This window comes from Bombina bombina, chromosome 2 (assembly GCF_027579735.1).
Source record: "Bombina bombina isolate aBomBom1 chromosome 2, aBomBom1.pri, whole genome shotgun sequence".
Classification (NCBI taxonomy): domain Eukaryota; kingdom Metazoa; phylum Chordata; class Amphibia; order Anura; family Bombinatoridae; genus Bombina; species Bombina bombina.
This window is the reverse complement of record NC_069500.1, coordinates 1,414,967,779-1,414,979,892: the sequence shown is the minus strand read 5'-3', so window position 1 is coordinate 1,414,979,892 and position 12,114 is coordinate 1,414,967,779. Positions and strand designations below refer to the sequence as shown.

Genomic DNA, 12,114 nt, shown 5'->3' with positions numbered 1-12,114 from the left:
GTGCAAGTGTGTGCCCAATGCCAATGTTCTGTGTAAGTTCCATGCCTATACTGTGTGTGTATGCCCAGTTCCCACGATCAGTGCAAGTGTGTGCCCAATGCCAATGTTCTGTATACGTGTAAGTTCCATGCTTGTACTGTGTGTGTATGCCCAGTTCCCACGATCAGTGCAAGTGTGTGCCCAATGCCAATGTTCTGTGTAAGTTCCATGCCTATACTGTGTGTGTATGCCCAGTTCCCACGATCAGTGCAAGTGTGTGCCCAATGCCAATGTTCTGTGTAAGTTCCATGCCTATACTGTGTGTGTATGCCCAGTTCCCACAATCAGTGCAAGTGTGTGCCCAATGCCAATGTTCTGTATACGTGTAAGTTCCATGCTTGTACTGTGTATGCCCAGTTCCCACGATCAGTGCAAGTGTGTGCCCAATGCCAATGTTCTGTATAGGTGTAAATTCCATGCCTGTACTTTGTGTGTGCCCAGTGTCAATGTTCTGTATAAGTGTAGGTTTTATGCCTGTACTGTGTGTGCCCAGTTCCCATAATCAGTGCTAGTGTGTGCCTAGTGCCAAAGCTTTTGTGGCTGTACTGTGTATGTGTGTCAAATTCCCAAGATCAGCGCATGTGTGTGCCTAGTGCCAAAGCTCTGTGTAACTTTAGTGCCTATACTTTGTGTGCCAAGTTCCCAGGATCAGCGTGTGTGCCTATTGCTGAAGCTCTGTGTATGTGTAAGTTTCACCCCTGTACTGTGTGTGCCAAGATCGCAACATCAGTGGGAGTGTGTGCCCAATGCCGATGTTCCGTGTAACTCTGAGTTCCATGCATGTACTATGCGTCAGTGCTGGTGTGTGCCCAATGCCGATGCTCCGTGTAACTCTGAGTTCCATGCTTGTACTATGTGTGTGCCACATTCCTTAGATCAGTGCTGGTGTGTGCCCAATGCCGATGCTCCGTGTAACTCTGAGTTCCATGCTTGTACTATGTGTGTGCCACATTCCTTAGATCAGTGCTGGTGTGTGCCTAATGCCGATGTTCCGTATAAATCTGAGTTCCATGCTTGTACTATGTGTCAGTGCTGGTGTGTGCCCAATGCCGATGTTCCGTATAAATCTGAGTTCCATGCTTGTACTATGTGTCAGTGCTGGTGTGTGCCCCATGCACAATTTATGTGTGAGTTATGTGTGTGTGTGCCCAGTGCCCAAGCTGTGCGTGAGCTCAGTGCCTGAACTGTGTGTGCACCTAGTACCATAGTTATGTATTAGTGCAAGTTCTGTGTGTGCGCCCAGTGCTCGTGTTCAGTGTTCAAGCTCTGTATATAGGCTATTTTAGTGTATATGCATGTATATAAGAATCTATACATATCTGAGGCTAAAGCACAATATTAGTGAAAACTCAGTCATTCTTAAGGGATTTTGCCTTCACAACAGCTTTGTAAGAGAGGTATACAGAAACATGACAAGAAAACAAGCCAGTGTTCTCCCCAGGACCTTTTTAGCAGGTGCACCACCCGGCTGATTTTACTGACCACCCGGCTAAAAGTTTTTAAGCTAAAATTAGCTAATATTAAAAATGTTCAATTTTAATTGCACAAATTATGATTAAATAAAACTATAACTATGTTAAATTATGCAATTAATTTGTGCTTTGGATAGCTGAAAATGATATAACAGAAAATATTACACTACCTCCACCTGGCTACCTAATGTCACCCAGCTGGCAAAAAGTTATATGGAGAGCACTGCAAGGTGAAGAGACACAGATCTACAAACAGAGGGTACAGCTTCTTCTAACAGCCCAACCTATTGGCATGGCTGGGGGTCATCAGGATCAACACAAAGCACTTGGGGGCGTGCACAATTTTTAATATGCAAAAACTGTTGGAGAGGTAGAGAGACGCTTTATTTCATTTTTATTAAAATGAAATTTGCTACCACCATGTTTAACTGTGCATGCGCTCAAGTACATGGCCTCTTTAAGAAGAAACACGAGTATTAATTTGCTCCCTAACAATGTGCACGATTGTAATTACGTAATCGCATTCCACACATTCTTCTGAAACATATGTGAAGTGCAATTACGTAATTGTGCGCATGCGCACATCAAGGTAACAAATCTTGACGAGGTAGCACATTTCGACAGAACACCCTTTCAGGCACGTTTTTACTATAAAGTACAAATATCCTTTTTTTATTCAAGGATTTCATATTAAACTTCTTGTAAGAGTTCGTTTACATCACTTTAACAAACAAATGTGGCTGAACCTGACAACTGCATGATCTTGTGCAAAACAAAAAGACATTTTTTTTTTTCCTTTGACAAACTATTTACTGAAAACACATTTTTTGTCTGTGCACATCTAGTAACCAGTGTTGTGCTCCTAACCCAAAGTAAGGCAGACTTCAGGCAAATCAAGGATAAAGCCAGTTAAAAAAAAAAAAAAAAAAAAGATGGACGCCGCTGCTTTAAAGGGACTTTCCGGTGAAAATTTAAATGCACATAGATGAATTACATCTTTAAATGTAAACACATTTGCAATGTACATAGCATTGACAAAAATGCTTCTAGTAAAATTGATCACTGTTTTGCCGTTTACATTACTCTGCACGTGAAACATAGCTAGATATTCCCAGTGCACCAACATTTTGTATCATGTCCGCAATGAACAAATTGAGTCATTACCAGATGGTACACGTATACCTTAGGCTCTCTGAGCAAGTGCTGTGTTTAAAATGCTGGTGCACGGAGCATACCTAAATACACTTTTTTTAATATTACAAAAATGCTTCTATTGAAACTGAAATGCATCCGTGTGGAGCTAATATTTTCTGGAATATCCCTTTCAGGGTTTGTTCTGTTGCAGTGCACTGCTGTACATATGTAATTAAGTGCTCAAAAGATTCCTGTGCAGTAATTATGTGCTGTGTATATACTCAGTTACTGAGCTACACGTGCACAGTATGCAGGGTGCGTTAGTGCACGAGTGCGTGCTCAGTGCCTGTTCTTTACGTGTCTGTACTCAAAACCTGTGCTGAGAGTGTGCTCAGTGCCTAAAATCTGTGTGTGCTCAGTATCTTAGCTGTGTGCGAGTGTGTGCTCAGTATCTTAGCTGTGTGCAAGTGTGTGCTCAGTATCTTAGCTGTGTGCGAGTGTGTGCTCAGTATCTTAGCTGTGTGCGAGTGTGTGCTCAGTATCTTAGCTGTGTGCGAGTGTGTGCTCAGTATCTTAGCTGTGTGTGCTCAGTATCTGGGCTGTGTGTATACGCGTGCTTAGTGCCTAAAATCTGTGTGTGCTCAGTATCTTAGCTGTGTGCGAGTGTGTGCTCAGTATCTTAGCTGTGTGCGAGTGTGTGCTCAGTATCTTAGCTGTGTGTGCTCAGTATCTGGGCTGTGTGTATACGCGTCCTTAGTGCCTAAAATCTGTGTGCGCTCAGTATCTGGGCTGTGTGTATACGCGTCCTTAGTGCCTAAAATCTGTGTGTGCTCAGTATCTGGGCTGTGTGCGAGTGTGTGCGCTCAGTATATGGGCTGTGTGTATACAAGTGCTTAGTGCCTAAAATCTGTGTGTGCTCAGTATCTGGGCTGTGTGTATAAGTGCTCAGTGCCTAAAATCTGTGTGTGCTCAGTATCTGGGCTGTGTGTATACGAGTGCTCAGTGCCTAAAATCTGTGTGTGCTCAGTATCTGGGCTGTGTGTATAAGTGCTCAGTGCCTAAAATCTGTGTGTGCTCAGTATCTGGGCTGTGTGCGAGTGTGTGAGTGTGTGCTCAGTATTTGGGCTGTGTGTATACAAGTGCTTAGTGCCTAAAATCTGTGTGTGCTCAGTATCTGGGCTGTGTGCGAGTGTGTGAGTGTGTGCTCACTATCTTAGCTGTGTGCGCTCAGTATATGGGCTGTGTGTATACAAGTGCTTAGTGCCTAAAATCTGTGTGTGCTCAATATCTTAGCTGTGTGTGAGTGTGTGCTCAGTATCTTAGCTGTGTGCGCTCAGTATCTGGGCTGTGTCTATACAAGTGCTTAGTGCCTAAAATCTGTGTGTGCTCAGTATCTTAGCTGTGTGCAAGTGTGTGCTCAGTATCTTAGCTGTGTGCGAGTGTGTGCTCAGTATCTTAGCTGTGTGCGAGTGTGTGCTCAGTATCTTAGCTGTGTGCGAGTGTGTGCTCAGTATCTTAGCTGTGTGCGAGTGTGTGCTCAGTATCTTAGCTGTGTGCGAGTGTGTGCTCAGTATCTTAGCTGTGTGCGAGTGTGTGCTCAGTATCTTAGCTGTGTGCAAGTGTGTGCTCAGTATCTTAGCTGTGTGCAAGTGTGTGCTCAGTATCTTAGCTGTGTGCGAGTGTGTGCTCAGTATCTTAGCTGTGTGCGAGTGTGTGCTCAGTATCTTAGCTGTGTGCGAGTGTGTGCTCAGTATCTTAGCTGTGTGCAAGTGTGTGCTCAGTATCTTAGCTGTGTGCAAGTGTGTGCTCAGTATTTTAGCTGTGTGCGAGTGTGTGCTCAGTATTTTAGCTGTGTGCGAGTGTGTGCTCAGTATTTTAGCTGTGTGCGAGTGTGTGCTCAGTATCTTAGCTGTGTGCAAGTGTGTGCTCAGTATCTTAGCTGTGTGCAAGTGTGTGCTCAGTATCTTAGCTGTGTGCGAGTGTGTGCTCAGTATCTTAGCTGTGTGCAAGTGTGTGCTCAGTATCTTAGCTGTGTGCAAGTGTGTGCTCAGTATCTTAGCTGTGTGCAAGTGTGTGCTCAGTATCTTAGCTGTGTGCAAGTGTGTGCTCAGTATCTTAGCTGTGTGCAAGTGTGTGCTCAGTATCTTAGCTGTGTGCAAGTGTGTGCTCAGTATCTTAGCTGTGTGCGAGTGTGTGCTCAGTATCTTAGCTGTGTGTGCTCAGTATCTGGGCTGTGTGTATACAAGTGCTTAGTGCCTAAAATCTGAGTGTGCTCAGTATCTTAGCTGTGTGCGAGTGTGTGCTCAGTATCTTAGCTGTGTGCGAGTGTGTGCTCAGTATCTTAGCTGTGTGCGAGTGTGTGCTCAGTATCTTAGCTGTGTGCGAGTGTGTGCTCAGTATCTTAGCTGTGTGCGAGTGTGTGCTCAGTATCTTAGCTGTGTGCGAGTGTGTGCTCAGTATCTTAGCTGTGTGCGAGTGTGTGCTCAGTATCTTAGCTGTGTGCGCTCAGTATCTGGGCTGTGTCTATACAAGTGCTTAGTGCCTAAAATCTGTGTGTGCTCAGTATCTTAGCTGTGTGCAAGTGTGTGCTCAGTATCTTAGCTGTGTGCAAGTGTGTGCTCAGTATCTTAGCTGTGTGCAAGTGTGTGCTCAGTATCTGGGCTGTGTGTATATGAGTGTTCAGTGCCTGGGGTGAATTTGTATGCATGTGCTCTGTTGTGTCAGTACCTGATATCTGTATGGTTGAGTGTCTACTTAGTACCTGCGCTGTATATCTGTACTTAGTACAGGAAGTCTTCATTTACAGCTCACATTATGTAGGACTGTGATCTCAGCAGGCTATATGTATGTGAGTGCGTGCTCAGTACCTGGGCTATGTGTATGTGAGTGCGTGCTCAGTACCTGGGCTATGTGTATGTGAGTGGGTGCTCAGTACCTGGGCTATGTGTATGTGAGTGGGTGCTCAGTACCTGGGCTATGTGTATGTGAGTGGGTGCTCAGTACCTGGGCTATGTGTATGTGAGTGGGTGCTCAGTACCTGGGCTATGTGTATGTGAGTGGGTGCTCAGTACCTGGGCTATGTGTATGTGAGTGGGTGCTCAGTACCTGGGCTATGTGTATGTGAGTGGGTGCTCAGTACCTGGGCTATGTGTATGTGAGTGGGTGCTCAGTACCTGGGCTATGTGTATGTGAGTGTGTGCTCAGTACCTGGGCTATATGTGTATGTGAGTGTGTGCTCAGTACCTGGGCTATATGTGTATGTGAGTGTGTGCTCAGTACCTGGGCTATATGTGTATGTGAGTGTGTGCTCAGTACCTGGGCTATATGTGTATGTGAGTGTGTGCTCAGTACCTGGGCTATATGTGTATGTGAGTGTGTGCTCAGTACCTGGGCTATATGTGTATGTGAGTGTGTGCTCAGTACCTGGGCTATGTGTATGTGAGTGTGTGCTCAGTACCTGGGCTATGTGTATGTGAGTGTGTGCTCAGTACCTGGGCTATGTGTGTGTGAGTGTGTGCTCAGTACCTGGGCTATGTGTGTGTGAGTGTGTGCTCAGTACCTGGGCTATGTGTGTGTGAGTGTGTGCTCAGTACCTGGGCTATGTGTGTGTGAGTGTGTGCTCAGTACCTGGGCTATGTGTATGTGAGTGTGTGCTCAGTACCTGGGCTATGTGTGTGTGAGTGTGTGCTCAGTACCTGGGCTATGTGTGTGTGAGTGTGTGCTCATTACCTGGGCTATGTGTGTGTGAGTGTGTGCTCAGTACCTGGGCTATGTGTGTGTGAGTGTGTGCTCAGTACCTGGGCTATGTGTGTGTGAGTGTGTGCTCAGTACCTGGGCTATGTGTGTGTGAGTGTGTGCTCAGTACCTGGGCTATGTGTGTGTGAGTGTGTGCTCAGTACCTGGGCTATGTGTGTGTGAGTGTGTGCTCAGTACCTGGGCTATGTGTGTGTGAGTGTGTGCTCAGTACCTGGGCTATGTGTATGTAAGTGAGAGCTCAGTACCTGGGCTATGTGTGTGTGAGTGTGTGCTCAGTACCTGGGCTATGTGTATGTGAGTGTGTGCTCAGTAACTGGGCTATGTGTATGTGAGTGTGTGCTCAGTACCTGGGCTATGTGTGTGTGAGTGTGTGCTCAGTACCTGGGCTATGTGTGTGTGAGTGTGTGCTCAGTACCTGGGCTATGTGTGTGTGAGTGTGTGCTCAGTACCTGGGCTATGTGTATGTGAGTGTGTGCTCAGTACCTGGGCTATGTGTATGTGAGTGTGTGCTCAATACCTGGGCTATGTGTATGTGAGTGTGTGCTCAATACCTGGGCTATGTGTATGTGAGTGTGTGCTCAGTACCTGGGCTATATGTATGTGAGTGTGTGCTCAGTACCTGGGCTATATGTGTATGAGTGTGTGCTCAGTACCTGGGCTATATGTATGTGAGTGTGTGCTCAGTACCTGGGCTATGTGTATGTGAGTGTGTGCTCAGTACCTGGGCTATATGTGTGAGTGTGTGCTCAGTACCTGGGCTATATGTATGTGAGTGTGTGCTCAGTACCTGGGCTATGTGTGTGTGAGTGTGTGCTCAGTACCTGGGCTATATGTGTATGTGAGTGTGTGCTCAGTACCTGGGCTATATGTGTATGTGAGTGTGTGCTCAGTACCTGGGCTATGTGTATGTGAGTGTGTGCTCAGTACCTGGGCTATATGTGTATGTGAGTGTGTGCTCAGTACCTGGGCTATATGTATGTGAGTGAGAGCTCAGTACCTGGGCTATGTGTGTGTGAGTGTGTGCTCAGTACCTGGGCTATGTGTATGTGAGTGTGTGCTCAGTACCTGGGCTATGTGTATGTGATTGAGAGCTCAGTACCTGGGCTATGTGTATGTGATTGAGAGCTCAGTACCTGGGCTATGTGTATGTGAGTGAGAGCTCAGTACCTGGGCTATGTGTGTGTGTGAGTGTGTGCTCAGTACCTGGGCTATATGTGTGTGTGAGTGTGTGCTCAGTACCTGGGCTATATGTGTGTGTGAGTGTGTGCTCAGTACCTGGGCTATATGTGTGTGCTCAGTACCTGGGCTATGTGTGTGAATGTGTGCTCAGTACCTGGGCTATATGTATGTGAGTGTGTGCTCAGTACCTGGGCTATGTGTGTGTGAGTGACAGCTCAGTACCTGGGCTATGTGTGTGTGAGTGTGTGCTCAGTACCTGGGCTATATGTATGTGGGTGTGTGCTCAGTACCTGGGCTATGTGTATGTGAGTGACAGCTCAGTACCTGGGCTATGTGTATGTGAGTGACAGCTCAGTACCTGGGCTATGTGTATGTGAGTGCGTGCTCAGTACCTGGGCTATATGTGTATGTGAGTGTGTGCTCAGTACCTGGGCTATATGTGTATGTGAGTGTGTGCTCAGTACCTGGGCTATGTGTATGTGAGTGGGTTCTCAGTACCTGGGCTATATGTATGTGAGTGAGAGCTCAGTACCTGGGCTATGTGTGTGTGAGTGTGTGCTCAGTACCTGGGCTATATGTGTGTGAGTGTGTGCTCAGTACCTGGGCTATATGTGTATGTGAGTGGGTGCTCAGTACCTGGGCTATGTGTATGTGAGTGGGTGCTCAGTACCTGGGCTATGTGCATGTGAGTGACAGCTCAGTACCTGGGCTGTGTGTGTGAATGTGTGCTCAGTACCTGGGCTATATGTATGTGAGTGTGTGCTCAGTACCTGGGCTATGTGTATGTGAGTGTGTGCTCAGTACCTGGGCTATGTGTATGTGAGTGTGTGCTCAGTACCTGGGCTATGTGTATGTGAGTGTGTGCTCAGTACCTGGGCTATATGTATGTGAGTGTGTGCTCAGTACCTGGGCTATATGTATGTGAGTGTGTGCTCAGTACCTGGGCTATGTGTATGTGAGTGTGTGCTCAGTACCTGGGCTATGTGTATGTGAGTGTGTGCTCAGTACCTGGGCTATATGTGTGTGAGTGTGTGCTCAGTACCTGGGCTATGTGTATGTGAATGTGTGCTCAGTACCTGGGCTATATGTATGTGAGTGTGTGCTCAGTACCTGGGCTATATGTGTATGTGAGTGTGTGCTCAGTACCTGGGCTATATGTGTATGTGAGTATGTGCTCAGTACCTGGGCTATATGTGTATGTGAGTATGTGCTCAGTACCTGGGCTATATGTGTATGTGAGTATGTGCTCAGTACCTGGGCTATATGTGTATGTGAGTATGTGCTCAGTACCTGGGCTATATGTGTATGTGAGTATGTGCTCAGTACCTGGGCTATATGTGTATGTGAGTGTGTGCTCAGTACCTGGGCTATATGTGTATGTGAGTGTGTGCTCAGTACATGGGCTATATGTATGTGAGTGTGTGCTCAGTACCTGGGCTATATGTAGGGGAGTGTGTGCTCAGTACCTGGGCTATGTGTATGTGAGTGTGTGCTCAGTACCTGGGCTATATGTGTATGTGAGTGTGTGCTCAGTACCTGGGCTATATGTGTATGTGAGTGTGTGCTCAGTACCTGGGCTATATGTTTGTGAGTGTGTGCTCAGTACCTGGGCTATATGTGTGTGAGTGTGTGCTCAGTACCTGGGCTATATGTGTGTGCTCAGTACCTGGGCTATATGTGTGTGCTCAGTACCTGGGCTATATGTATGTGAGTGTGTGCTCAGTACCTGGGCTATATGTATGTGAGTGTGTGCTCAGTACCTGGGCTATATGTGTGTGAGTGTGTGCTCAGTACCTGGGCTATATGTGTGTGAGTGTGTGCTCAGTACCTGGGCTATATGTGTGTGCTCAGTACCTGGGCTATATGTATGTGAGTGTGTGCTCAGTACCTGGGCTATATGTGTGTGCTCAGTACCTGGGCTATGTGTGTGTGAGTGACAGCTCAGTACCTGGGCTATGTGTATGTGAGTGTGTGCTCAGTACCTGGGCTATGTGTATGTGAGTGTGTGCTCAGTACCTGGGCTATGTGTGTGTGAGTGACAGCTCAGTACCTGGGCTATGTGTATGTGAGTGTGTGCTCAGTACCTGGGCTATGTGTATGTGAGTGTGTGCTCAGTACCTGGGCTATGTGTATGTGAATGTGTGCTCAGTACCTGGGCTATATGTATGTGAGTGTGTGCTCAGTACCTGGGCTATATGTGTGTGAGTGTGTGCTCAGTACCTGGGCTATATGTGTGTGCTCAGTACCTGGGCTATATGTGTGTGAGTGTGTGCTCAGTACCTGGGCTATATGTGTGTGCTCAGTACCTGGGCTATGTGTGTGTGAGTGACAGCTCAGTACCTGGGCTATGTGTGTGTGAGTGTGTGCTCAGTACCTGGGCTATGTGTATGTGAGTGTGTGCTCAGTACCTGGGCTATATGTATGTGAGTGTGTGCTCAGTACCTGGGCTATATGTGTATGTGAGTGTGTGCTCAGTACCTGGGCTATGTGTGTGTGAGTGTGTGCTCAGTACTTGGGCTATGTGTATGTGAGTGTGTGCTCAGTACCTGGGCTATATGTATGTGAGTGTGTGCTCAGTACCTGGGCTATGTGTGTGTGAGTGTGTGCTCAGTACCTGGGCTATGTGTATGTGAATGTGTGCTCAGTACCTGGGCTATGTGTATGTGAGTGTGTGCTCAGTACCTGGGCTATGTGTATGTGAATGTGTGCTCAGTACCTGGGCTATATGTATGTGAGTGTGTGCTCAGTACCTGGGCTATATGTGTGTGAGTGTGTGCTCAGTACCTGGGCTATATGTGTGTGCTCAGTACCTGGGCTATATGTGTGTGCTCAGTACCTGGGCTATGTGTGTGTGAGTGACAGCTCAGTACCTGGGCTATGTGTGTGTGAGTGTGTGCTCAGTACCTGGGCTATGTGTATGTGAATGTGTGCTCAGTACCTGGGCTATGTGTATGTGAGTGTGTGCTCAGTACCTGGGCTATGTGTATGTGAATGTGTGCTCAGTACCTGGGCTATATGTATGTGAGTGTGTGCTCAGTACCTGGGCTATATGTGTGTGCTCATTACCTGGGCTATATGTATGTGAGTGTGTGCTCAGTACCTGGGCTATATGTATGTGAGTGTGTGCTCAGTACCTGGGCTATATGTGTGTGCTCATTACCTGGGCTATATGTGTGTGCTCAGTACCTGGGCTATATTATGTGAGTGTGTGCTCAGTACCTGGGCTATGTGTATGTGAGTGTGTGCTCAGTACCTGGGCTATATGTGTGTGAGTGTGTGCTCAGTACCTTTGCTCCTTGAGTGATACTACGACTCAGCGACGACCACATGATCTCAGCAGCACAGACAACACTAATGTAAAGCACAGAACTTTCCCCAGTCGGCACTTCCTTGTAGGAAGGGCAGGGAGAGCTGAGCCCAGACCTGCCCAGAGGTGGAGTAGAGGGCAGGGCCGGTATAGGGGAGGGGACCGTGGTACAACGGGAGTCAGGAGGATAACTGCTGGTAGTAGGGGGAGGGGGAAACAGTGAAACGAAGAGACAGCAAATACAGCCTAGAGAGGGAGAGGTCACCGCCAAGGGAAAGGGCATGAAAGGAGGATACACAGAGAGAGGTAGAGGGTAAAGGTAACCAGAGTAGGGTAAGGGCAAGAGATGCGCAGAGAGAGACAGAGAAGGGTAAGGGCAAGAGATGCCCAGAGAGAGACAGAGAAGGGTAAGAGATGCCCAGAGAGAGACAGAGTAGGGTGAGGGCAAGAGATGCCCAGAGAGGGACAGAGTAGGGTAAGGGCAAGAGATGCCCAGAGAGGGACAGAGTAGGGTGAGGGCAAGAGATGCCCAGAGAGGGACAGAGAAGGGTAAGGGCAAGAGATGCCCAGAGAGGGACAGAGAAGGGTAAGGGCAAGAGATGCCCAGAGAGAGACAGAGAAGGGTAAGGGCAAGAGATGCCCAGAGAGAGAGAAAGAGAAGGGTAAGGGCAAGAGATGCCCAGAGAGAGAGAAAGAGAAGGGTAAGGGCAAGAGATGCCCAGAGAGAGACAGAGAAGGGTAAGGGCAAGAGATGCCCAGAGAGAGACAGAGAAGGGTAAGGGCAAGAGATGCCCAGAGAGAGACAGAGAAGGGTAAGGGCAAGAGATGCCCAGAGATAGACAGAGAAGGGTAAGGGCAAGAGATGCCCAGAGAGAGACAGAGAAGGGTAAGGGCAAGAGATGCCCAGAGAGAGACAGAGAAGGGTAAGGGCAAGAGATGCCCAGAGAGAGACAGAGAAGGGTAAGGGCAAGAGATGCCCAGAGATAGACAGAGAAGGGTAAGGGCAAGAGATGCCCAGAGAGAGACAGAGAAGGGTAAGGGCAAGAGATGCCCAGAGAGAGACAGAGAAGGGTAAGGGCAAGAGATGCCCAGAGAGAGACAGAGAAGGGTAAGGGCAAGAGATGCCCAGAGAGAGACAGAGTAGGGTAAGGGCAAGAGATGCGCAGAGAGAGACAGAGTAGGGTAAGGGCAAGAGATGCCCAGAGAGAGACAGAGAAGGATAAGGGC

At 47.7% G+C, this 12,114-nt stretch overlaps 1 protein-coding gene across 1 annotated transcript in view; it reads right to left on the bottom strand.

Moving 5' to 3' along the window:
- The window catches only part of GLOD5 (glyoxalase domain containing 5), a 47,807-nt gene extending 36,805 nt beyond the window's left edge, over window positions 1-11,002 (bottom strand). Inside the window, exon 1 of the mRNA XM_053700933.1 lies at window positions 10,868-11,002. Coding sequence (XP_053556908.1) covers window positions 10,868-10,909 — 42 coding nt within the window. The 5' untranslated portion in view covers window positions 10,910-11,002. The remainder of the gene's footprint in view (window positions 1-10,867) is intronic.
- Window positions 11,003-12,114: the final 1,112 nt, after the last annotated feature.